The 26,522-nt window shown below is 40.7% G+C and overlaps 2 protein-coding genes across 2 annotated transcripts; one reads left to right on the top strand and one right to left on the bottom strand.

The window, feature by feature from the left end:
- Nucleotides 1-352: 352 nt before the first annotated feature.
- Nucleotides 353-10,822, bottom strand: slc30a4 (solute carrier family 30 member 4). Its single transcript, XM_086027019.1, has 9 exons — nucleotides 10,269-10,822; nucleotides 7,912-8,162; nucleotides 5,856-6,120; nucleotides 5,619-5,765; nucleotides 5,139-5,292; nucleotides 4,827-5,049; nucleotides 3,237-3,342; nucleotides 3,010-3,144; nucleotides 353-2,038 (listed from the first exon to the last, which is right to left on the bottom strand). The coding sequence occupies exons 2-9, from the start codon at nucleotides 8,053-8,055 to the stop codon at nucleotides 1,884-1,886; spliced, it is 1,329 nt and encodes a 442-aa protein (XP_085883145.1). The 5' UTR covers nucleotides 8,056-8,162; nucleotides 10,269-10,822; the 3' UTR covers nucleotides 353-1,883.
- Nucleotides 10,296-18,310, top strand: bloc1s6 (biogenesis of lysosomal organelles complex-1, subunit 6, pallidin). The gene is made up of 6 exons (XM_086027021.1): nucleotides 10,296-10,521; nucleotides 14,413-14,490; nucleotides 14,814-14,973; nucleotides 15,768-15,855; nucleotides 15,940-16,026; nucleotides 16,229-18,310. The coding sequence occupies exons 2-6, from the start codon at nucleotides 14,433-14,435 to the stop codon at nucleotides 16,346-16,348; spliced, it is 513 nt and encodes a 170-aa protein (XP_085883147.1). The 5' UTR covers nucleotides 10,296-10,521; nucleotides 14,413-14,432; the 3' UTR covers nucleotides 16,349-18,310.
- The last annotated feature ends 8,212 nt before the right edge of the window (nucleotides 18,311-26,522 follow it).

The following is a 26,522-nucleotide window of genomic DNA, read 5'->3' as shown; positions in this document are numbered from 1 at the left end:
TTATTCATATGCAATCATCAATAACGCCATATTTTTAAAAGATAAAGATGCTGATTATTGACGCTAAGATGCAATCAGAAAATGTACATCATCAATTCAGAGCCATTCTGAAGCTACATTTCAATACAGTACTGTACTATGCTGCATGATAAAAGTGCACCACCATGTGGACGTTAAAGGACATGACAGCTGAATCTCACTTTTTTTTTGCATTGTTCAAATGTGACTGTAGAATACGTGACTATATTATTAGCACATTTACATGTTTCTCGTGAGTTTATGTACTATGCATTAGACACTAGCATACATAACCAAGTTAGTCAAACCCCCCAAATAAAAACACTCGAAGCAATGTGTTGACAGAAATTTATTTGAATACTAGTGTGGATCACTCTTGCAGTGTCATTGTTGAATTAAAGTGACTTTGGTTAGTACAGTGATGCGTCTTAGCTGATCCAGTCAGCTTACTGGCTGGTGAACTAGGGAAAGCTGTTTGAGCATTTATTCCATATCCTTGATAGCCAGTACATGAACTAGTACAGTCTAGAAAGACAAAGAAGTGCAATACTAGTTACATTTTTGTCTTAGTAGCACACAATTAAACCTTACTGGTAAACCTCTGCGCTGCACTAGTAACAATACCAAAATGCCCACCAGTAGTTTTGCCTCACTATTAACATGTAGTAGTTGTTCTGCTAATATGCCAAAGTTGCAATACTAGAGTGGACAAAGAGCATACTAGTACTAGCTTGCTGGATATCGAGATAATAAATGCCTAAACAGCTTCATGGAAAGAGTGAAGCTCAGTCTGCACTAGTAGGATATCTACATTATTGGAGACGCAAATGTCCACATTAAAGAGTAAAGCGCTAGATGTTAACTGGTAGAATTTTATGTCACTAGTATCATGCAGTAGCCAAAGTTGTCCTACTAGTGTGCAGAAATGTTCCTACAGTAATGAAATGCAGCCGTGGAAAAAAAACATTACTCGTAACACACAGTTCTTCTACTAGTGTGTCGAGTTGTCTACTAGTGATAAAGACAAAGAACACACTAGTACATGGACCATAAAATGGAGAGCAAGGAAAGATGAAAAAATGAATACAAATTCAAAAGCATTTGTGGAAAGCATTTATTCAATATCCTTGATAACCATCTTTAGGTTGGTGTACTAGTATACGATTTATCCTCACAATTCAGACAACTACTTGTTGCTACTAGCGAGGCAAAAAATAGTACTTCTAGCAACACAATTCAACTTGTTAACATCTAGGGCTTTACTAGTAGCACTGGTAGTGTACAGATCTCACCTAGAGGACAGGTTTACTTCACTAGTAGCATGTAGTTATCCTACTACTGTGCGCAAATGTCATGAAGTAATGAAAAAAAACATTATTAGTAAGACAGTCATTCTACTAGTGTGCTGCGTTGTTTTGATACTGGAGAAAAAATAGTGTGCTAGTACACAGACCTCAATACCAAGGCTATTGAATAAATGCTCAAACGGCTTTCCATAGATTAAGTAACAGAGGCTGAAGACACAATAACAAAAGCGATAGAATAATGTCCTATTTTGTCAAGAAAAAGGACATTTGTTGCCACAAAATCCAGATAAACAGGCCTCAATGGTGAATGTGCTCAAGGGGTCATCACGTTCCTCAACTGAACATGTCAAAGGTCATCCAACATTGCTTGAAGAGCAGTCGGTCCTCACAGGCCAAAGTAATCCTTTCAGCAGGAGTGTTCAACCCCCGCTATCGTTCCATGTCATTTTTAGACGGTGGAACAACCAGGTGCTTCCTGCCCAAACTCGCCAAAACGCGGCTCCGCACAAATGCACGCAGAGGAAGGAAGTAGTGAAAGTAGTCCAAAGCGGGGCGTGTCTAAGTGCTGGGCGGCTCACAGTGTGCACAGGTGCGCAGGGGCCTCTGTCTGTGCGTCTGGACCTGAACCGTGCATCTGGTCAGGCCGTAGGTGTGAAGCAACAGGTGGCGGGCCTTTGCCTGGACGTCCTCCCACTTGGTGGCACTCGAAGGCGCTGGAAGCACAACAATGCGACATAAGATTAGAACGTGGTCATGAAATTAGAGTGCTGGGGTACCTCGACTTGCTTTTGAACTGGATGCGAAATTATCCAACTCAACTAGCTGGAGTTGTCAAGTGTTTGCTCAGCTACGGGGAAAGCCGTCAATTATTGTTTTAATTATTAGTTCATAGTGAAGGAGTAAGATAATCAACGTTTTTTTTAATGGCTCAAAATGTTGATGAAAGGCAACGGTTGAGACCTTAAAAAGCTGATTCTCATCATCATGTGCACACAGTCAACAAGTGGCCTGAAGTATGGGGTCCGATTTTGTCCCGTAGCCATATTTGGAGCCCTCGTTTACCCCCCACCAAGAGCCTGAGTGCCTTGAAATTCTTTAAATACATAGAGGAAGTCCCAAATATAATAAGAAATCAGTTGAAACCCAACCGACACAAAACATTTCCAAGAAAAGGAAGTGCCATGACTCGAAAACTGTTTGAGGTAGGAAGGAGGCTCAAACTTCAGATTCTTCCATTTGACATCATAAGGCACGAATGGAATAAACATCAGGCAAACCGAGGCGGTGTCACTGGGGAGGGTGCGTGTGACTCGACATGGAATGACCCACCAGACTCGCGAACATGTTCAACTTGTTTGATTACACTGACCTTTCATCTTGTACATGGCCATTTTTTGGCATACGTATGGCCGCCCACAGAGATGGCTAAAAACAGGCGGATTAACTCTTATTCCACAAACGCAATATTTATCAGAATGTCTTGTTTCAACTAGTGGGCCTGCATATTCTTGAAAAAAAAAATGTTTGGGTTGACTTCCTCTAAGTTCATTTAAGAGTTTGATGTGTTAAGAAAAAAAAGGAGCACCAAACAAGCTCATTTGAGAACCACACCAATGTTTTTTTATGTGCTCCCCAGTTTATAAATCCCATGAATATCTCAGCATGTTATGCCGAAACGACTCACTTAGCTGAAGATGCACAAGTGCTGCGGTCTTGTCCGCAGTCAGCGCCCAAACATTCAGCTCATCCACCGACTGCACGTCCTCCAGCTTCAGGAGATCCTCTCTAATCCGTACTGTGTCCAGGTGCCGGGGCACGCCTGGGAGGTGCCCGAAAAAGGGGGAAAAAACACGACATGAGTCCTGGTGTAAAAACGTATGGTCGCACATCTGGGAAGGATCTGATACTTGCCTTCCAGCACGATGACTGTAGTGTCGCGTATGATGCGGACTGTGGTGAACAGAACCAGAACGGAGAAGATGTAGGTGCAGATGGGATCTGCAAGTTTATACTCGGGCTGAAGAGATAAAGAGAGTAAGTGCTTGGCAGTCGTAGCTGAGCATTAAAGCGGAAGTCAACCCAAAGATGTTTTTTTTCAAGAATATGTTCCCTGCAGGCCCACTAGTTGAAACACAGCATTCTGATTCATTTTGCGTTTGTGGAATATAAATTAAGCGGCAAAGTGCACTCGCTGGCGGCCATTTTGTCTTCCGTCAACTGAAAGTGACATCACAACTGCTCACAAGGACCAGTCACGGCTCAGATTCAGAAAACAGGTCAGTCGTGATTGGTCGCTGTGAGCAGTTGTGATGTCATTTTCAGTCGACAGAAGTCACAAAATGGCCGCCCCCGCAGAAGGCTAAAAACGAGGGCATTTTGCTGCTTAACTTATATTCCACAAACGCAAAATGAAGGTTGGGTTGACTTCCGCTTCAAGTAACTGACCATGTTGTTACCAGTGCTGATATCATGGTGACAAACTGCAGAAATATGCATCCATATACAGTATGCACCAAATGGAAAGACAAATTCCAAAGGTAACTAAGCTGGTCAATGAATTGATTTTACTCATTATTTCAGTTTTAATTCTCAGGACATTTTTTTTTTTTTTAATCGACTTTCGAAACAGATATGAGTGGAATCGTTTTTCGTCTTACAAGAAAAAGACAGTACTCATTTTTGTGCTGCAAAAGCAGTGACTTATTGACGTGTACTTTTTCCCCGCCCGACGTACGTGCTTTAAGACACAAACATTTTGCTGAGGTCACTTTGCCGCACCTGTACAATCCCACGTGAGGAAAGAGCGGAAGTAGGCGAGCGGGAGTGCTGCGTTACAGAAATATGCAACAGCCGAGGCATGCAGTTTGACGGAAAATTGTGAAAGGATCGCATTGAGATATGCTATCTCACAAAAGCGGGTACACCGGTCCCAATTTTGCTAATGTTGTATTACGTCTTTCCAGGGGACAAACCTGAAGAAATATAATATACAGTCAAGCTTCTTATAACCAGGCCATCTTTTTAAAGAGCAACATTATTTTTTTTTTCCAGATCAAGGAGTTGCTTCATATTGATGACACCAAATGTAACACACTGACTCCCCATTCACACCCGGGACCTTCTAACACTTGAGTCGCATGACACCTGGGAGTGCAAACTGCTAATTGGGACCAAACTGGGCATTTTCACTTCGGGGTGTACTCACCTTTGTTGTCAGTGGTCGTGACATAAAAAGGTGCGAGTTATTTTGAGGGCACAGTCAATCCCCGAGCTCTACACTGACTACTTTACACTATAGCAAAGTAGCGTTTCTTGAGTGTTGTCCCGTGAAAGATATAATAAATATTTCCAAAAACGAGACAATGTACTCACTATTGTGAGATACTGCATCGAGATTTGGTGAAAAACATCTGAGAGTTGACATTTTGCTTTCATGTGTAATAAAGCCAAAGATGTAATTTCCCATGAGCATGGACAATTGCAGGAGCAGCGTCAAGGCACCTTGAAGCGGACGATGTACGCGGCGATGAGAACCCCGAGACTCTGGAGGAGGTCGCCCAAAGCGTGGATGAAGGCGGCTCGGACAGCCAGGCTGCCGTGCGGCCTCTGGTTCTGCGCCGGCCCTGCGGACTGCGACCCCGACGCAGCTGCCGCGCCGTGAGAGTGACCGTGGCCATGGCCATGAGAGTGAAGGTGACCACCTTGGTTTAACAAGAAGCCCATTCTGAAAAGAAAAAGAAAATGGTCACTTATTGCTGTTGTCACACTCTTCCCCACTCAAACATTTAGTGAGAAACACGCATTCAGACTCACATGAGGTTGACAGCCACGCCCACAGCCGCCGTGATGATCATGACATCGCCATCGATGTTGAAGTCTTGGTTTAGCGTCCTCTGAACGGCCTCAAAGAGCAGTATGGCCGTCAGGATATAGATGAGCGCCACACTGAGGACCGCTGATATGACCTCTGTACGAGAAACAGTTAAGTATCTCAGAAGATAAGAACCGAGATGGGCACTTTTTGCCCTTTTACTTGGCTGGGACAACAACGCTCTCTTTAATATCATTCAAAATCCCCTTTCCTTATATTGTACAACAGGATTGAATTATAAGATGCTGTATGGGTGCACTGTAAATTTGCATTGCAAGTACAAAACCTGTTCAGTGTGTATTTAACATCTGAGGAAACATACAGTACTTATGTATAGCAGTAACTGCTGCACAAATCATTCCACAGTTTACGGTCGTATGTCGTCACACATCAGTTTAGGGCCTTAAAAAGGAGAGCCTTACCCAGGCGATGCAGTCCAAAGGTGAATCTGTTGGTGGGTGGTTTAGTGGACAGCCACAGAGCCAGCAGAGAGAACAGGATACCCACCACATCGGCTAACATGTGCACAGCGTCAGTCATGATGGCTAAGCTGTTTGAAACATAGCCACCTGAAAGAAGAATACAATGAAATCCATGGTCATCAGGGCCGGGCTGTGAGTACCCATACTTTTCCCGCTCCTGACATCGACTCCGCTTACCTATAATTTCAGCCACCATGAAGAGAAAGTAGAGCACAGCTGCAATGACCAGCCTCTTCATCACCTTCCTCTGCTTCATGGTCTCCCTCTTCTTAGTGCAACTGTCGCATGGGTCCATATTCAAGCCTGGGCTACCCAGGCTGGAGGAAGAGTCCAGCAGGGAGTCGTCGTCTACCTCGCTCCCCGCCACCACCAGCGTGCTGACCGCCACCCCGTTGGACGGAACCCCGGCAGAGTAGTCTGACATCTCGCCGGAGACCACCACCTTCAGATGGGAAGCCATTTGGGCATTTATTCGACATCATCTAAAGGTCCACTGGTACACTCTTTGTCCTCACCAGTAAGACAAGTCAGCGCAAATAGAACAAATGCCTTACTAGTAGGGATGCAACGATTTACAGGTACTCAAGCCCCGATTCGATTTTCAGTTCCCGATTTTCGATTAGATTTTTTAAAAACTGATACCATGCTTGTTTCTGTGCGCTAGTGTGGTTCTGCAGCCATCCACAAACGCAATACGCGATGATGATTGGCACAAAAGCATAATTTGATCTACACATTCAAAATGTGCTATCCATCTCGAATGAAAAAACGTTTCAAGACATCATTTTCTAGATGAATTTAATCAACTCGATTTTTGATTAATCGGGGCAAATCGATTTTAGATTAATCGTTGCACCCCTACTTACTAGTCATGTTTTTTCCACTACTGCGTGACATTTATGCACACAATTGAAATGTAAGTTTGTAATTAGTAGAATACAACAAAAAGTCACTAGTAATTAGCAGCATCACAGAGTTGTCAAATAGTGCCTCTCTGTAGACAGTAGTACTAGTAGTCCTAACGCACCCAGGCCGTTCCACAAATGTGCTGAATTGTCTTCCAAGTGAGGACAAAGAGCGTACGAGTACACTCAAATAAATCCTCAAATGGTTCTCCATAAAGCATTCATTCGATAGCCATGAGCTACTAGTATGCCCTTTGAACTCACTAGTAAGACCTGTAGTAGAAAGACTGTTTATCTAGTGACATTATTTCCACTACTGTATGACATTTCTGCATTCTGTAAGGACAACTTTGGCATACTAGTTGGACAATGACATGTTAGATGTGAGGCAAAACTACCACAACTTGATTAGTTGGGTCCAGCTAGTGCATGACACAATCCTGATAGGTGGGCCTAGTAGAGTTAGAGGTGCAGCACAGTAGTTTAGTAGTAAGGTTTAATTGTGTAAAACTTAGCCAAAAGTGGCAGTAGTCATGGTTAAAAATTAAAAAAAAATAAAATAAAATAAAAAAAAAAAACATAAAAAACATCACTAGTAACAGACAGTTATTCTGCAAGTGCACTGAATTGTCTTATTAGCAGAGGTGGGGGACTCGAGTCTCATAACTCGACGTGAGTCGTCAATTTCAGGACTTGCGAAGTGGTTGGCTAAAATGAAAGCCTCGCTTTGACAAACTTCAGGACTTGAAAAGTTTCGCCTGTTTACATTTAGTGATCTGCATTTTCAAAATAATGTGGCATTTGTTTTGTGTCTGTTAAGCTTTTCATTGAGAAGTCAATAAACAGACAATTCTGAGGCTGGTTTTGAAGCCATAAAAAAAAAAAAATGTGACTGTGAATGTGTGATTTTATGACTTGACTTACTATGTAATGACTTGCTTGAATGTTGCCTCAGTAACTTGGGACTCGGCTAAAAGTTAAGACTTCAGACTTAAACTGGCGTGGGGGCAGAAACCTCCTAAAGTTCACGTTTTCACAAATCTATACTTTTTATATTGGTAAGTCTCCCTACACATGTTATTTTTACAAATTATGGCCCAAACTAAAGTGTTGAGAATGGCTTGCTCTCTTTCTCTTTGACAATACAAAGTTAAAAGCTCAACAGGCTTGCCTTTTTTTTTTTTCCCCCCTGAAAAGATGTTTTGGTGATTCCACACAACACCGACGATACGCCCCACCTCTGCTTATTAGTGACGACAAAGATGGTGCTAGTCCATGCACCTTGACCTGGATCTCAAGAATATTGAAAAAAAAATGGCTTTCCCTACCTTCAGCTTGCTGAATTTGGGCGCTTCGTCTTCCACGAGCTCGTCGGAGAAATCGAAGGGCGCCGTGTCGCTGCTCATGTCCCATTCGTCCCGCTCTCTCCTGAAGGCGGAGCGCACCTTGCTCAACAGGCTACGGCCGGACATCTTTAAAAGTATCCCAGGCTGACTTTGTAAACAGGACACTTTCCTCCCTGGTCAATCATTCACATTGCGCGGTTGCTTCGAACACGTCAAGTTTACTTCATCGCGACCTGGAAGGGATGAAAACAATAGCTACTCCACAGCACTTATATTCTTATCACAGTTTGTATTTTTAACCCTAAGGCCTTGTTCCATTTTACCACCCTTTCATCTTGTATTATGACAATCTGTCATTTTAAAGAACTTGTTTGTCACTCTTTAAGTATCAAGTTTTTCAGTTCTTTTAATTAGTACAAAGTTATACATAAACGGGGGCCAGGGGGCCGTTAATTGACTGTGTGGGGCCACCTGAAGATCACCGACTCTTATCGGGCCCGTACAAAATTTATAGATAAATGCAATGAAATCAAGAAATGGCTCAAACAAAATAGAAAGCTCAGGAAAAAATACGTCTGCACTTGGTCATGTTCATAGCCAGCAGCTATCCTAACTGGTACAATTTGCCTTTTATAACTGCGTATAATTTGTGGATGAAAACAGCATTATTTTTCATGGTTGAAGTGGGCCTAAGTAGACAAGTCCACATAAATTTTGGTAACGAATGAGCGCGGTTTTCGGACATTAAGCATTTTTTTTGTCAGCGTTTTAGACTGTCCTCTCCTCATCATACAATTTGGCTCCCAACACTACCCGCTTTATTATTTCATCCACAGGTAGGCCGACATATCGCTGGCGCGGGGCCGAAACCTTGTACCTCCGAAACAGTAACCTTTCAAGTCAATTTCAACACTGAAGATTGGACAGTAATGTGTAAAAGCAACACCCATGCGTGTGGACTGACCAATAGTATAGATTTTTGAAAAAAATATGAAATTCACCAAAATGTGACTTATGAGGTCTTTGGTGACTTTGGCTCGACACCAGCGATATTAAATTTGAAATATTGTTAAGCCTTGCTGCGCGGTGGCCAGCTGTCTTTGAATCAGGAAATGTAATGTAAATGCATTCTGCTTTGTCTCTCCATTGTCAACCAACCAGCCAATGCAGAATGATCGCTTCACAGAGCCCGAGTTTTGTTTGAGGTTTCCTCTTTAGAGGGAGTTCTTCCTTGTCTCCGTCACTGTGTGCTTGTTCATGTGAGGTTGACCGGTAATTCGTTTCCTGACATTGTAATATATCTCTTCGGAAAGTCACATTTGCTCGCGTTTGAACCAACTTTTTACTTTATCTTTGTGGGAAACGTCATCAGGTGAAGTACATTGGAAAGCACTATTTCAATTAAATTCAACTCCACTATTCCTAGCCAATGTCATCACGGAATGGCTAGCAGCGCTGATGTAGTCTCTAATGCCAACTCGAGTCAAATGTGGCATTGAGGCACCTTTCCTAAGCATTTTTAAGACTCTAAAATTATCTGAAGAGGCCCAAACTGTATGAGAAGTGTGGTTATTGACCCACAATATACAGTAAGAAGTGCCTAGAAATTCCAGTCCTCGAGGGCCGCTTTGCTGCATGTTTTACAAGTTTCCCACCTGCAACAAGTTCTGCGGGGGCCTGATAACGATCCCGATCATTTGAATCAGGTGTGTTGCAGGAGGAAACCTCAAAAACATGCAGGGAAGCGGCCCTCGAGGACTAGTTTGAGACCCCTGGCCTAGAGGTAACTTCTGTTGTCAATTATTGCTCTATAAAAATGAGTTCAAAAAGCTAGTTCAAAGAATGATAAACGATGTTTAAATAACAAATAATTTATAAGATGTAATTTTCATGGTTTTCCACTGGACACAAGAAGCCAGAACAGAACCATATGGTCCATTTGATTGTAAACATCACTCTAAATTCAATATACATATAATTTTACAACTAAAGCTCTTTATGTATATCAATAATATTGATATACATAGAGCTGAAGTTGTAAAATTACAAAATCCGACAAAAAAAACAACAACAATATACATCCAGTAGATTTGCATTAACACGGCGTAAAAATAAAAATGATGGGAGGTGGACCCAAATGTCCAGTAATCCATCCCAGATAGTTAAACACTTCCTTGTATACAAGGAGACATTGCCAAAAGATCGAAAGTCCTCTTCAATGGAACAGATGTGGCTAAACAGTAACAGGACACCTCGTAACTGGGAAATGTTTCGTCCTGTCAGCAGACGACAATCGACTTTTCATAAAAATCACATGACATTAACAGGGCTAAACTCACCTGACGAATTATTTTTGAGCGGTGTATCCGCCCGGCCCGGGACATCTTTGGAGTCCGAACTAACCGTACTGGAGAGAAAAGCCGAGCAAATTCAACTAGCAAGTTTGGTGGAGAAGTCTAGCCTCACGTGATCGGTGGAATCACGTGACGTCTGTCAGCCGCAAACAACTCAAAATGTGAACGTCGTCATTTAGCAGCTTCTACACTCACCATATACACGCCTGAAGTCGCCGCGGAAAAGAGATTCCAACGGGTAATATGTTGTAAATCGACTTTGAACGCTCAATCGTTGTATATGTGGCTAGTTTTAAAAAAGTGCAGTTGGACACAGAGTATAGAAACAAGTAGCTAGTTAGCCATCTTCGTCGGTTCTTTTTGCAGCGACATGTGACGCACGCAACGCGCCACGAGAATAACGCCGGGTGATGATTAATTGGTTAAAACATCTGATTTCACGGGGTCTTTTATAAGTTAGTGAGTCTAGTCGTTTATGGAGGATACTACTAGACCCAACTGGTAGTCATCTGCCACGCACCATTAGCCTATCTCACCCTACTACTAGCGCCAAATTACTATCCAACTAAGTAGTTTTACATCACTCGTGACATGTCCTACTGGCATGCCAAAATTGTCTTCCCGGTGTTCAGAAATGTCATAGAGTAGTGAAATAAACCTTACTCGAAAGACACATTCATTCATGTGAATAGTGAACCGAAATGTCCCTAGCTTTCTGGATATCAGGGAATTTTATATCGCTTTAAAGGTCCATTGTATACGCTTTGCTACCACTAGTTACTGGTACAAGACTCTCTTACTAGTAACGTTTTTTCCACTGCTGTATCACGTTTATGTACACTAGTATGGAATATTATAATGTGACTATTTGTAATTTCATTTATTTATTTAGCTTTTATTTATCCAGGTAAGGCAAATGAGGAACAGATTCTAATTTGCAATGCCGATCAAGTTGTAGACAGCAACAGTTGCACACAGTTTTTTTTTTAACTAGTATAAAACCAAAGTTGTCCCAGTATCGAGGACAAAGAATACTAGTCCATGGATGTTAAGAGGGATATCAAAACCATCTTTATGAAAGCCATTTGAGCAATTATTCGATATCTGTATTAGCTTTCTCAAGATCCGTGTACTAATACGCTCTTTGTCCTCACTCCTCACTAGTAAGACAATTCCACGCACTAATTGGATGGATAGTAGAACGACTTGGATGCACTACCGTAGAATGACTGCATTACTAATATTATTTTATCCACCACTGCCTCCCATCAATGTATGACTTTTCTGCACACTAATGGACAACTTTGGCATACTACGGTGAACCTCTGTAATTCACAGGTTTTTGGGAACCTATCCTTCTGCTATTTGCTGGAAAATCTCAGGCTATTTGTTAAAGCCTAAGCAGTTAAAGCATTATTTTGGCACCTAGTGGTGGAATCTTGATCATGTTTATTGTGTTTTCACATTTGCGTTTGAGATATCCTTTTTTTTTTTTTTTTTTTTGGCTGTCCTGGAATGCCAGAGCTGGGAATCGTCTGTCGTCTATAACTTCTGGGTGGTATTTCCGGCTGTCCCTCGTGGTCCCAATTCATCCCTCGTTGGCCACAGCCAATCGGCATCGAGAACATAATTTTCACATCACATGCAGATGCTGCACAAGCAGACATGCCGCCAAATAAAGAAACATGTCAAATAAAAACAATAGATGCACAGTGTGGTGATTGGTCAAATAAAAACGAAATGGGGGACATGCCATTGCATCTGTGTGACTGAAAGGTATACAACACGTGTGGCTGCATGTCAGGAGTGGGGCACTTAAGTGTGACGTGGTACCGGTAAAGTCCATTCTCGACGCCGTTTGGCTGACTCGGACCGACCGGGCAGGTCTTAAATATAGACGGGAAATCATATACGAATGTCCAGCTCTGTTGAATACCTCGCACAGCCAAAAGCGAAACCAAAATTGTATTTCTGGTTCTCACCCGATGCAGCTACGTACTTATGGCTAACTTGTGTTGTGTAGTTTGATGTTACAAATTTCCTAACATTCATTATTGTGTTTGAATTGGCACAATATATCGATATCGTTATAATGACCTACACGATATGCATATCGCAGTGACATGCAATAAGTTTCTTATGGAATTGTATGCTTTTATCTGAATTAGACCAGTCAGACGCAAACTTAAATGTGCATTGCCACCCAGCTGTTGGACATAATTTCAGGCAGGGGTCAGCAACCTTTAACACTCAAAAGAGCCATTTTGACTCAGTTTCCACGGAAAAGAAAACACTGGCAGCTGCAAACACTTTGACATCTGAAATGAAGATGTTTGCCTATTCGTCGCTAACCGCGTCTGCAAAGTGCAGAATAAAATGAAACGGACTTACCTCACGACACATGATTAAGGGGCGTCTTCTTGCAATGAAGATTAAGCCAACATAATCCAGTGTATTTTACCATTTGTACTTGTCTAAAAAAAAAAACAAGAAAAAAACGAAACGCCACTCGACAGAAAATAGGGGTGGCGATTACGCCACACGGCTTACGCATTCCACAGCTCCACAACACACACACACACACACACACACACGTTGTGGTCGAGAGCGGCCATGAAATCGTGCTTAGACTATTTGCTTATTTCTCCACTTTGAATTGGCTAGAATTGCATAAAAATTACAGACGACGTAGGGATGGACCATTAGAATGGATTTGCAAAAAAAAAGATTTGACCATATATGCACTTACGAGGTTTTCGTCCGACAGCGATATATAATTTTATTTTAATATACCAAGATCCCAATAATCTTACAATTTACAACTACAATTAACCAAACGAACAGAGGTGGGCATCGCCTAACCGCCACCGCGTTCCGTCCTGCATATTTAATCGACCACGTGGTTCCGGTCCATCCCTCGTTGGCGACAGCCAATCGGCGTCGAGAACGTAATCTTCCCGTCACAAGCAGTTGCCACCAAACAAACAAAAAATATCAAACAAAAACAACAGACATACACACGCACAGTGTGGTGATTGGTGAAATTAAAAAAAATATGGGGCACAACACTGTTTTATTTTTATTTTTTTCCTTACTCGGCCGCGTGTCAGGAGCCTGCATGTGACGTGGTACGGGTTAAGTCTGTTCTCGACGTCGTTTGGCTGACTTGGACCGACTGGCACCGCGTGGGTCGATTTAAATATGCAGGCGGGAAATGGGTGATGCCCAGCTCTGCAAACAAACACACACAAATGAAATACTTTGTTCAGATATTGTGCAGTTTTGCCGGCATGACACGCGTCAAGTGCTGTCAAACGTCTCTGAAGAAGGCGAATGCTAATCACCAATATTGCGCATGGTCTGAAGAAAGAAGTTAAAAACTTTGACTTAATAAGAAGACATGATGCACGTTTTTGAGACAAATAACTTACACTTCTTTCGGACACTTATAATTTATTTTCCCAAGTCAGACGTGAGCCGCAACATATGGTTGAAAGAGCCGCGGGTTGCCGACCCCCGATCTACACAATATAATTTTATTTATATAGCGCATTTTATCTAGGGGAATTACAGTCAATTAACTAAGAACACATTGAGCTTGCTTATTTTTCTGCTTGAAATAAAATGTAATTCTTTCGTTAGATAATGACAACGGCATTTTTTTAAGTACATGTTAAATATTGCAATGATATCGATAACGCTATAGTCAACATCCATATCACATATCGCCTGTTTTTCCAATATCGTTCAGCCCTAGTTTAAATGCTAATAGTTGAGTTATTGCATATTTGTTTGCCAGTATGGGAAGACGTGTCACTTTGTGCTTGCATTTTTTTTTCTAGGCTAGAATGATAGCTAATATGATTGATGGGCCTCATGTGAAGGTGTTTTTTTGTGCGTGTGACATATAATTAACCTACTGAATACAGTTATTCACGTAACATGGGCTGATGATTGTGTACATGCTAGAAGCATGATGTTGACTCTTTATAATCCTCTTCATTTTAAATGCTTTGTTGCCATCTTGTGGAATCTATACACAATTACACTCACCTTTTTTTTCCCAATTATTTGCCTTTCACTGTAGTATGAAATTGTATAAAACGTGATTTCCTGGCATATTTTACAGGTTGCTGAGTCTTGTAGTTCATGGAGGGAATGGAGGATGAAGGACCCTCATCTCAGGGTGACCCTCCACATATCGAAGGTATGTAATTTGATACCAAACCTGCGCACACGCAATGCACTCTTGACTTGACAGTAGTTTGCTGAGATAAATGTAACAGTAAAAACGTGGGGCTTTAGTTTATCTTTAAAAAACTCTCAACTGAACGAACAAGCTTGCCCTTTGTCGAGAGAGACATCATTCCAAAGGGAGCACAAGCTCGTAATCACTTTTGGAAATTAATTTTCCAAACATTATCCATACACTCCACATCTAGTGTCGGTCACCCTGCTTTAGTTTAGTTTGTCTTTGAGGTAAATGTTGGACTAACAATGAAAATTTGTATATTTGCCGTCATCTTTCAGAGGCGCAGCTGTCGGCGGAGGAGCAAATGTATGTGGAGAGCTCCGCCCATCTAGAAAATGTGTATATAGACAAGGAAGCGGTGTACAAGCTGACAGAGGGCTTGCTTTCCCACTACCTGCCTGGCCTGCAGAACTCGAAACGTACCCTCCAAGAGCTCACGTGAGTTGATTGAATGACCCCAGATCATCAACTCACTGTTCGTCAATGTCAACATGGAATACAGTGGAAAATGTTAAGTTGAGCGCTATCCATTCCGTGATGCAGGTGGTCTTCCACGTTTTTCTTATAAAAAAAAACCCTATTTTCTCAAGGACGTAATGTAAAGTAGAATCATTTTATCCAGGCTTAAACTGGAATCATCTCAGCTGTTTTCTGAAGCTGAGCCGTGATTGGTCGTTACCTGAGCCCTGAGCAGTTGTGATGTCATTTTCAGTCGACAGAAGTGACAAAATGGCCACCCCCAGAGATGGCTAAAAACAGAGCTGGATTAATTCTTATTCCACAAACGCAATATTTATCAGAACACCTTGTTTCAACTAATGGGCTTGCATAGAAAATATTCTTGAAAAAAATATGTTTGGGTTGACTTTCCTCTTTAATGATTCTATTCCAGGGGTGCCCAAGTCCGGTCCTCTTGAGCCCCTGTGCAGCCTGTTTTAGATGTCTCCCTCCTCCAACACACCTGATTCAAATGATCAGCTCATCAGCAAGCTTTGAGAAGCCTGGTAACGATCCTGATCATTTGATTCAGATGTGTTCACGAGGACCGGACTTGGGCACACCTGTTCTATTCAAATGTATTGACAGAAGTTAAATAACTGGAGCCTAAATAAAAGATTAAAAGTTAAAGATAACTGAACTGTACTTAACAAATGTACTGTACTGGATTAAAACCAAGTTGAAGCCACTGTAACCAAGTAAACTCGGTAACATGTATCAACATGCTCTTCCAGGCAGAATCAGCTCATCTTATTGGACACACTGGACCAAGAAGTCACCAAGTTTCGAGAGTGCAACGCCTTACTTGACCTGAATTCACTGGTATGTTTGACCCTCACTTGCACTAGTTCCCCAACCCCAAAGGTCAGGAGACATGTTCCTTTATCCAGTTCATTGGCTTTGCAGTTCACAGAGGCCAAGGTTTACCACAACAAACTGGTCAATATCAGGAAAGAGATGATTTTGCTTCATGAAAGGACAACAAAACTAAAGGTAATTCTTTGTCTGTGGATTTCCTCCAAGACCTGCTTCTTGTATTACGTGCGTCATTGTTTTTGTATGTGCATGGATAATGACATTTTAGACGTACTTATTGCACTTACCTGGTTTTAGTTCCCTCGTGGGCTTCAATTATGGTTTATCTTCTTTATCTTGTGACAATGGTGAGTCACTGATTGTTTCCACGCGGTTTCAGAAAAGAGCTTTAAAGCTGCAGCAGCACAAGCAGAAGGAGGCGCTGGAGAGGGAGCACCAGCGTGAGAAGGAGCTGGAGAGAGAGCGACAGCTTATTGCCAAACCAGCTAAAAGAGCCTAAGCTTCTGCAGTATGGTGCTTTTGCATGTTTCAGCCCATTTTCTACAAAGCAACAGTAATGTACATAGCTGCTACCCAATGACACTTGTTTAATTCTTATTACTTTAGGGAACATTTTTGCTTCTATTTCGAGACATTCAATAACATTTAAGGAAACACAATAAGAGGCCAAAGTGAAGGGGTGTCATACAGTGGTTATGACAGGAATTTCAGGAAATATCAGGAATTTACTGGTTTGCTCTTGTACACCACTAGAACTCTTCAGAGGCCTGACACCATAAAGTGAGTGGATTTTTTTTTTCATCCAGTGTTCTGCCTTCTACACAGCCTATGTTGCGGTTCACTGTATTAAAATCTACCACTGTATTAAAATCGACCATTGTTTAGCTTTCAGAAGTACTAACGCAGTATTCTCCACCAAATATGTCACCAATGGGTGAGATCTACTTGTCAATATTCTAAGAATTGCAATGAAGAATGTAAGAAATGTTGCAGTTTCGAATTACCCTGTAAGAAAGGCATGTATTCATGTAACAATGTTTGTATTATTCTGGTTGTAGTTTTCAAGTACAGTGATGCCTTTATATGGTTAATGCTACCCCAGGTTTGAGATGATTGCCAAACTAGCCATAAAATGAAGAGAATTACATGTTTTGTATTTCTAACAACCACATAGCTTTGCCTGAGGAAGGTCCACTTAGCTTAATGCTAAAAAAACAATGCAAGACTCCAACCCTTAAGGCAATGGATATTTAAACACAAACCGGGTGCATCGCATTTAGACAGAATACAATATTCAGAGGCATATTTTGTCATTCAACAGTCAAAACTAATATTATTGCAGCTTACTGTTCTGAGTACTACTACTGACTGTCTCTATGTAGCGTATGTCTGTATCTGCCACCAGATGGACAAGGAGCAACAGACTCACAATGAATTATGATGCCCATTGTCCAAACTGTTTATTTCTGTTCTATTTCAGTGGTCCTCAAGATTTTTACACCAAGGACCAACTCAAAAAAATCTAAATCGAGCTTAAAAAAAAAAAAAAAAATCATCAAATACTAATCTCCACATGAAAAGTAACAAGAAAAAGTACAATACAGTAATACAAATTTGGCTGTGTGTAGCTGTAACATTTATTCAATTTTGGATTGTATTGGATGTTTTAAATGCTGTAAATTGGAAAAATATTTTGATTTCAGTGATCCTTTCATGTAGCACTACAGATACACCATGTACCACTGGTGGTACTCATACCACATTTTGAGAATGACTCTTCTATTTAATTATGTTACTATATATTTTCTAAATACAAAACAAAAATGTGCATTTTTTTTTAATATGCATGAACGGGTTAATGACATTTCCATTCATTTCGATGTGAAAAAGATGATTTGAGATACCAGTGGTTTGAATTCAAAATGTAGTGTGAATTATCTTGACTAAACCAGTACAATTTGATTTCGTTGTTTGTGAAAGAGCCAGGTGGTTTTACTTGAACTGCCTGTCAGGAGTCGTCCGCTCTCCCCCCCCCCCCCCCCCCCCGTTTTTATTTTTAATTTTTAATTTTTTTTCAAGATGCTCTTTCCACACTTTCTACATTAATTTTGTCATCAAAACTGAGTGTTTGTTGGTAAATTGAGAGATTTTGAAGTTTTCAGAGACGGCAGAGACATCTACCATCTGCCCAGTTGAATGCAGTTTAAAATACATGACATTTTGTTTGAATGCGCTCAAACATGCAAATCAGTGTGCCGATTTATACCAATGTGGTTTAAACCAAAGGCGGTGAGTTGCTAATTGTTTATTGGTACTGTCAACTGTCAAGCCCTGATGACGCATTCAGGCATTATCCTGTCTTTGTTGTTGTTGTTATTTTTCAGAAAAATGTTAATACAATTGTTACTGGGCATTGAACCCCTCAGTGTTTTAACATTATAAAGTATTTGTTTAAAAATGACCGTTGTGTGTTTGACCGACTATAGCGAAGTACTGTACTATACAGTATACATTTCCTTATTTCTATTTTGTTTCAGGTATTCAGACAGATCACGTGAGGCAATCAGAATTTGACAATCGAGGCTTTTCTTTTTTTTGTTTGCAGGTTGATACGTAGGTTAATTCTGCCATCTAGTGGAAGAGCATTTAATTGTTCTGCCTATCACTACGCTGCTGTCAGCTAGATGGTGAGCGGGTACGTGCATTGTGTACTGTACATTATTTGTGGTAAATATATATATTTTCGACCTATTGAGTGTAAACTCGATAATTTTCCTTGACACATCTGATGAACATACAGCACACTGTTCACTGTTCTAAAATATGGTCCTCAGTTAAAGTAACGTTTTGGAATTTCCCATCCAGAGCCCAGGCCTCCAGTCAATCCAGTTCCAACGTAACGCGAAAACTGGAGTGCGCTTTGAAGGAAGAGTGGGCAACCTTCAATATACTGTAAGTCTCAATGGACGTAATCCTAAAGACTGAACATTGCATTACCTGACAAGCACAGCACAACAATCATCGACAGAGGATTTCAATGTATTTTCTATTCCTAACGTATAATCACAAAAACGTCTCAAAGACTGCTTTTGTGGACGAACAGTTAGGTACTGTTGGGTGTTATGACAATGTCAGCCCAGAAGATGTCAGCATAGGCATTTAAAAGAGTTTCTCAACGGAACCCCAGTCCCGAGCGCTGATGCTGTTTCTTCTACCGCATTGTTTTGATTTTTTTTTCTCGAGTAGAGCGCTTGTACATTAAAGACGTGATTTCCATACAACTTCACTGATGCAGAAACCAAGCACAAGTGCTGTTAAGTATGTGCTACTTTTAGGACAATGGCATTGCTCTTTTCACCTGATTATTGGCATAGGTGATTGCATTCTTGTCCTGCGGTGGTGGGAAGTGACGGAACAAATTCTTTGCCAAGATATTTAGATATTTCACATATCTGAGAACTTTTTACTTATACTCCGTAGTTTAGAAAACACACCTGTACAAACTACAGGAGCTATTTCTTGATGTGTCAAAATACTACCCTACCTTTTTCAACATCCTTAACATGACTGACATAAAGTCCAATATTTAAGAGGATCGTTAGGCGTTTTTTTTTTTTTCAAACAAACTTAGTGTTCAACATTTCTGCATACAAGAACACAAGTAAGGTATATTATATTTTTTTCAATTGTTAGCAAAAGCTAATTTAGCATTTTCTTAGTTACTACAATTTTATCGAAATTGGCAACACGTTTTGATAGCATGAAAGTCAAGCCAATGCTAGCTAACGCTTGAATGTGAATCCCCCCCAGTAGAAGCATTACGTAAGTTAACGAAAATATGCAAAGAAGTGTTTTTTTTTTTCAATTGAAGTTATCAAAAGCAATATTGTAATTGACAGTAAAATTAATTTCAGTCCGTAGTTTTTACTTTTCTGTCAGTAGAAGACTGGAATTGGTACTTACACTTTTACCAGATTCTTTTATTACCCCAGCATTGGAATTTCTACTTAAAGTGGGAAGTCAACGCAAACATTTTTTTTCGAGAATATGTTCTATGCAAGCCCACTAGTTGAAACAGGTCATTTTGATAAATATTGCGTTAGTGGAATAAGTGGTAATCCACTAGTTTTTAGCCATCTCTGGGGGCGGCCATTTTGTCATCTGTCGACTGAAAATGACATTACAACTGCTCACAACGACCAATCACGGCTCACATTCAGAAAACAGGTGAGCCGTGATTGGTCGTTGTGAGCAGTTGTGATGTCATTTTCAGTTGACAGAAGACAAAATGGCCGCCCCCAGAGATGGCTAAAAATGAGTGCATTTTGCTGCTTAATTTATATTCCACAAACGCAAAATTAATCAGAATGCCATGTTTCAACTAGTGGGCCTGCTGGGAACATTCTTGAAAAAATATGTTTGAGTTGACTTCCACCTTAAAGTATAAAGTAAGTAGAAAGTACCCCCGTATTGGAATTTCTACTTAATTTCTCAGTACAGCGTGTGAGCCACGTCTTCTAAATTGGCAGACAGTGGTTTTCAAAATGGTCAACTAATTTCGGCCACCATTGTTTTGTCCCAGCTTAAAAAAAAAAAAATCTTCTGTTGACAGAAAAGTAGGTTACATTCCTAAGCATCCCAACAAGCCCACGTGTCTGTTGGAGCCCTGCCAGTTCATATAAAGCTCTAATTTTATACCTTACTACTACTACTGGAAACCGCACTGCGTGCATGGTTCACCCCCGCCCAGCCTTGCTTGGAGCTAAAAGTGCACCACAGAGTGGTCATAGAGGGGTCTAGTCCAGGGAGGTAGCCGCTTTACTCTGTGCCGACGAAAGCAAGATGCTGTAGTGAAAACCGTCCTTTCAATGTGGATACTTGTCAACACACATCTACAGTTGTCTGTGCTTTTAAATGCACTTCGTTAGCGTACAGCTGCCAGAAAAGCTGACCAGCAATACAGGAGCTATTGTTGATGGAGAATTGAATATCATGGCGTATATGAGCACCAAAATGTTGAACCGTGCCACTTAATTTCGTCAAATGAAAGTTCGCTAGCTCAATACAAACAATAGGAAACTCACCAAAGTTCGCAGGCCTGGGAGTAAAACAACAGTATGCGCGGTTAGGTCCCAAATTATTTGGAGCATGACAGATTTTTGGTTGGTATGGATGCTTGGACACATGCCCTTGGCCTTTTCCCTTGATGCTTAAAGTGCCCCTCTGTCCGCATTTTTTTAATTCATTTTACATGTGCTTGTTTGTGAAAGTCTGTATGTGGCATCTTAACCCCCTAAAAGGGTTAAGATAAAGCTACTTTAGGAATGAATAAAGTTCTCAAGTTTCAGTGTGTGGATGAGAGAGTGATGGAAGGGCAGCATTACTCCGTGCAGAAGCGGCACAAAAGGGCAGGCGAATCAGGCAGTTGCCACCTCGAATATATCCCCCTTCTAATTTACTTACTGTTAAACAATTAAATCTTTTTTTTTTTTTTTTTGATAAACACGTAGATTAGTGCCAATTTCGCAGCTGCTCCTGAACACATCGTTCGATGTGGCACACTCCCGACAGCTGTTACTCACATCAGGGCAGTGTCCAAATGTCCACCCTTGTCCCTTAACCCCCACGAGGCACCAACGTGGTGCCCGCGGGCACCAGGTAGCCCCCAAGGACCTCATGAGTACCCATGGGCCTGTTCTAAAAATAGCTCACCAATGATCGGACAGGGTGATTTCCTAGGAATTTTGTAGAGACAAAAAGTACTTTAAGGTTTTTGAGAATGTCTTCGAAGATTATTTCTAATTAAGATATCATTGTCTTTAGCACCAGCCTCTATCCCATCCTTAGCATTTCCATAAAAGGCTCTCGATTTCCTTAACCAACTTGTTCAGTAGGGAGCTATATATTTGTATTGAATGGCTACACATTAGCATTTTGTGCATGCCATATTTATATTAGTTCGACAATAATGATAATTTTTAAAAAAGTTCCATGTGCTCCCTTTTCAACTTTGCACACCTACCCCTTAAAAAGTCTTTTTAATTAATAACACATTACAAACAAATTTTTTGGGGGTGGAGAGGCTGGAACAGATTAATGACATTTCCATTAATTTCAATGTGGAAAGATGATTTGAGAGACTTTAGAGTTATTAGCACGGTCATGGAAAACATTAAACAGCAAACGACAGACAATAGGTGTCCTGGTATGTGTACTAGTCCCAAAATGTTTTTTTTTGTTTTTTTTTTCATATAAAAAACAGCACTGGCTGGAATTACTCAATTTGACGCTCTTCCTGTAGGCATGGGCGGATGGCATCCTGAAAGGTAGACAGTCTGGGTTGCGCTCCTTCAAGTGTTTGGTTTTCAATCGTCTCCGCTTTTAGAAAGTTGGCTGTCAGAAAATGAGCACAAGCCCCCTCCTTTCACCAAGCCACAGACACGGAGCAGCAGGAGATGATGAAGTTGTAGCGGGCAGACCTTCCTGTCTCTGTAAACAGTGATTCAGACGGACGGCTGAGGAGTGGGAGGCTGTGGTCTGCTTCAGACTAGCAACACCAAGCCTCTCCCAGAGCCACCATAACAGGATATGGTCCCCAGGCCCACACTGATGACGGCTGCGTGCTGTAATTATTTCCCTCAGGTTTTTACCATTCGGTCGGTGCGGCGGTATTTGTGCACGCTGTTGTTTGGCCTTGTGTAGAGTTTAACCGATGGCTCTGGAAAACATATCGCTTAGTGGTGTTTTTGACCAATGTGACAGCAAATGAGGTTACTTTCCCTCTCTCTTCGCCACCGCTCCTTATATAACTTCATACGCACGGCTGGCTTAGAGGACGGGGAGAACATTAGTCATTAAGTGTCTGTGACTCAATGACTCAACAGATGCTTCAAAAAGAGAAATTTAATCGAAACAGTTTGTTATGTAGCCAGTGGGATTTTCCAAAACAGTATAAATAATCTACAACCAAAAGCGTTGCACTTGCAATGCAGTGACATTTTGAACATGCAATGTCTTTTTTTGGGGTGGACCGCAATTAGCATTCATATTATAAGTTACAATACAAGTTTAATTTTTACCTAAATGCCCTATACAAAAACAATCCCTCCATGTTGTTGTTTTCTTATTAATATCTGATACATTGCTAATATTGATACAAGGTGTAAATGGATATATTTATACAATATGAGTGTAGATAGAGTAAGGATTTGTTAATATATTCATGTAAAATCATGTATAGGAAATTGTGTTTATGTAGGTGTGTATGCATATGTAGATATATGCATGGATGTGGGGGAGGGAAATTGGGCTATATAGATTGAGTTCATAATTAATAGATTAGGGGGTAGGATTAAATAAGTATTTTACTTCTTCCTTGCCTCATTTTTTTTTTTACTTCCAATGATTATTATTATTATTAATTTTGTATTTTTCTTATTTTACTCTTTTGTTCAAAATAAAGATTTTAATCAGTTAATGGTTTATAGCACATAAAGCACTTTTTTATGGTCTCATGATTACAGAGGATTTCACTTTGACTACATTTACATAAAGTCAATATTCGGGTTAAGTTGATGGGTAACTTAACAATTGACAGCTTGAAGAGATTTTTTTTAAGACAAGGCAAGTTTATTTGTAAAGCACACTTCATGTACAAGGCAATTCAAAGTGCTTTGCATAAAACATTAAAAGCATTACGGAAAGAGAAACTAAATATTAAGACATTGCAGGAATCATAAAATCATCTCAAATAATTGGATTAAAATGATTGAAACCGAGCATCAGTCTTGTTAAATTAAAAAAAATAGCGTGCAAAGGGGCATTAAAAGCAGAGAATAAAGGACAGATTCACAAGAATGAATGAAGAATTGTTCACTATCTGCCAAAGTGTGCCTTGTTGAAAAGTGAGATGAGTTGACTTCACTGCCATCATTACAATGGTTGAAATGTTTTTCAGGTGAAAAATATCTGTGGACAGAGTTGCACCAAGCACATTAAAATATATGCTATGACAAATAAAATATCACATAAAAAGCAGAGCTGGGCATTTTACAAAAATTTCCCGGTCCGTTTATCGACTTCCGCCTGCGACCGGGGTACCCTTCCGCTGTCTGTCCATCCGCCTTTTTGTGTACCGTTGATAGTTGAGCTGGACAAATCAAATTACATGATGGTTCATTTTCACTTTTTCTTGAAAACATAACGAAATATGATCAAAGAAATGGTCCCTTTTTCAAATAGTTTGGTGCATAAATTGTCCTCCAATCCAGGAATGAGCCATAAGCATCGTATAGAATAATGATGGCTAATCATGGCTGATCAATGGATTTACTCTGCTGTTATTTGACGTGGTTTAAAGTGTTGAACAGTTTAACCATGCAGCGTGTTTGGATGTCTGATCCCTCGAATTGTTGTGTTGGTATTGTGCCCTATTTTCTCCCAAAGGCAGACAAATTCAGTGTAAACACAGACATTTGTGGTCAACCGGAGGAGGTGAAGAGTTGTTTTTTCCCCACCAATCCCGCAGGTGCAGCGCGAGGTAGCTCTAAAGCACGGCGGCCTCACCACGGTCATGTTTTCAAAACAAGCCAGTGCGACAACTGCAGTCGTCGCTCAAGTTTTTTTTACTGCGCAAACCACTGGTTTTGTCAGCTTCTCGTAGACTCTAGTAAAAGATATAAATATAGAAACAATTAAGTAGGCTTTGTGGATTAATCAAACACATATGTCTCGTACACTTTGAGGTTACCACAAAAACGACAGTCATCTTGCTTGAAGTCTTGTGCTATTTAAGAATTTAAACCAACAGCCATGTTAGATATTGTACAGACAACAAAAATTTTGTTGTTAGACTACAAAAAATAGTGAGCAGCTCCTAGGATTATGGGGCAGGTTTATTTATATGCAGTGGTAACGTGACTTACAAATTGAATTCATTCTGTGACCAAGCTCATAAATCTATCAATATTTACCACTGAAATCAATGGAAATGCCATTAACTGATTAAGGACGGGAGCGCATAACCGCGTTTCTACCACGGGAGCCGGGAGCGCCGTTGCGGCTTTCTACCTTTAAAGCCGGGAGAGCGAATACGTCACTGTCTTTTTTTAATCCAATTCTCCATCTCTTAGCCAATTCAATGCATCAGAAACAGTAAATAATAAAATCTGTCTGTGTGAAAGCCACATGTCTAAACTCTTTAATTCTTTTGGAATTATGTTTCTGTCTGCTACAGGGGCTGAGATATTAATCATTTTGGAAGTGTTGAATTTCTAGGAAAACTTGAGGTTTTCTAGGGTAATTCCAAAGCCGACCTTAGGTTTTGGGGAGCTCTTGAGACAGGCGCTTTAGTCCTTAATGGGTTAATCTGTTCCAGCCCCCCCCCCCCCCCCCCCAAAATCACCACAATGTCTTTGTTCAGTATTTTTCATCAAGAAAATAGCACTCCATTGTATAAAAAAAACATAAGGCATAATGCAGAGACTCTAGAGAAATAAAGTGGTTTCATAAACATTTTGGAAAATTACAGTAAATGAATACATAGAATGTCAAAACAACTGTTGTATGTGTGCTTTTAAGGGCGTGGCCTATTGCATGACAGAAACATGGCCGGTTTATGAGTTTTGGCCTACTGGAACTCCAAGCAGGTGTTTGCATTTTGTATTTGTGTGTTTGCCTGGTGAAAAAGGTTAACTGAGAGAGGTTGTGTATGTAGTGCGCGGCTTCAGCAAATCTCATGAGGTGTCGGCACACCTTACTAAAGCTCAGTTCAGGCAACCATGCAGTTCGAGGTCTACGATGAATGTCACAAACGAGCTAGCTGCAGCTAACTGATTTTGCAATTATTATCAAAGGGGTTTTATTTTACTTTACACTTGTTTGACAGTTGTTAAAATTATGCCTACTCATTAGACACATTGATTGTACAATTAATTCTAGTATTTCAGTTGTTTGGTTTTTTTTTTTTTACGGGGAAATTTATTATGAAACCTGATCAAATTGGAGACCATATTCCTAGAATGTGACCTTTGAGGTTCCACTGTAAATGATAGACCATTTCACCATGACACACACGTACCTCTGGCTGAGTAAACAAACCTTTACATGTCATTTCGCCAAGGCAGAAAGCAATGTTATGAGAGGCAAAAAATACGATCATTTGCATTTCAACAGGGAAACTGATTTAACGTGGTGGGAATTCACAGTTGATATGATCATGGAGGGGCTGGCTATTGAATTCACTTTAATGCAATATAATATACAGATATACAATAAAAGTAGAATCAAAAATGGATGTGTACACCTCTGCTTGAGCAACAAAGAAAGAGCACAACAGAAAAGTACGCAGCCTCCTGAGTTGCCAAGACGAGTCAGTGTTTGCAAAGTCTGACCTGAGGTGAAGATGTGAGGTCTGAAAGGATTTATGGGGTTGTTTATATGCTATATTTGAGTTCACCGCAGCAGACTATTGCTTCCTCTGCAACTTGGATCCACTGTGCCGAGGTGCGTATAGGCCGAGTGGATAGAGCGGTAGTTCACACAGGGGGGAAAAAAAAAAACCCTCACATATCCAAAACAAGATCCAGCAAGATCCAGTACTGGAGGCCTACTAACCCCAGAGCAGCAGTTGGAGTGGTTTGAGGAAAACTGCAGGCCAGAGACAACAGCGGTGT

The sequence above is a fragment of the Filicampus tigris genome, chromosome 3, assembly GCF_054856515.1.
Source record: "Filicampus tigris isolate MCC_2025a chromosome 3, RoL_Ftig_1.0, whole genome shotgun sequence".
Taxonomy (NCBI): domain Eukaryota; kingdom Metazoa; phylum Chordata; class Actinopteri; order Syngnathiformes; family Syngnathidae; genus Filicampus; species Filicampus tigris.
The sequence above is the reverse complement of the archived record's forward strand: the minus strand, read 5'-3'. Positions and strand labels throughout refer to the sequence as shown.

Coding starts and splice junctions, on each gene's coding strand:
- slc30a4 (XM_086027019.1), bottom strand. CDS start 8,055: ATGTCCGGCCGTAGCCTGTTGAGCAAGGTGCGCTCCGCCTTCAGGAGA. Junction 6,121..7,911: donor CCAAATTCAGCAAGCTGAAG/GTAGGGAAAGCC, acceptor TCCCATCTGAAG/GTGGTGGTCTCCGGCGAGAT. Junction 2,039..3,009: donor ACTTGTGCATCTTCAGCTAA/GTGAGTCGTTTC, acceptor TTGTGCTTCCAG/CGCCTTCGAGTGCCACCAAG.
- bloc1s6 (XM_086027021.1), top strand. CDS start 14,433: ATGGAGGGAATGGAGGATGAAGGACCCTCATCTCAGGGTGACCCTCCA. Junction 14,974..15,767: donor CGTACCCTCCAAGAGCTCAC/GTGAGTTGATTG, acceptor ATGCTCTTCCAG/GCAGAATCAGCTCATCTTAT. Junction 16,027..16,228: donor AAAGGACAACAAAACTAAAG/GTAATTCTTTGT, acceptor ACGCGGTTTCAG/AAAAGAGCTTTAAAGCTGCA.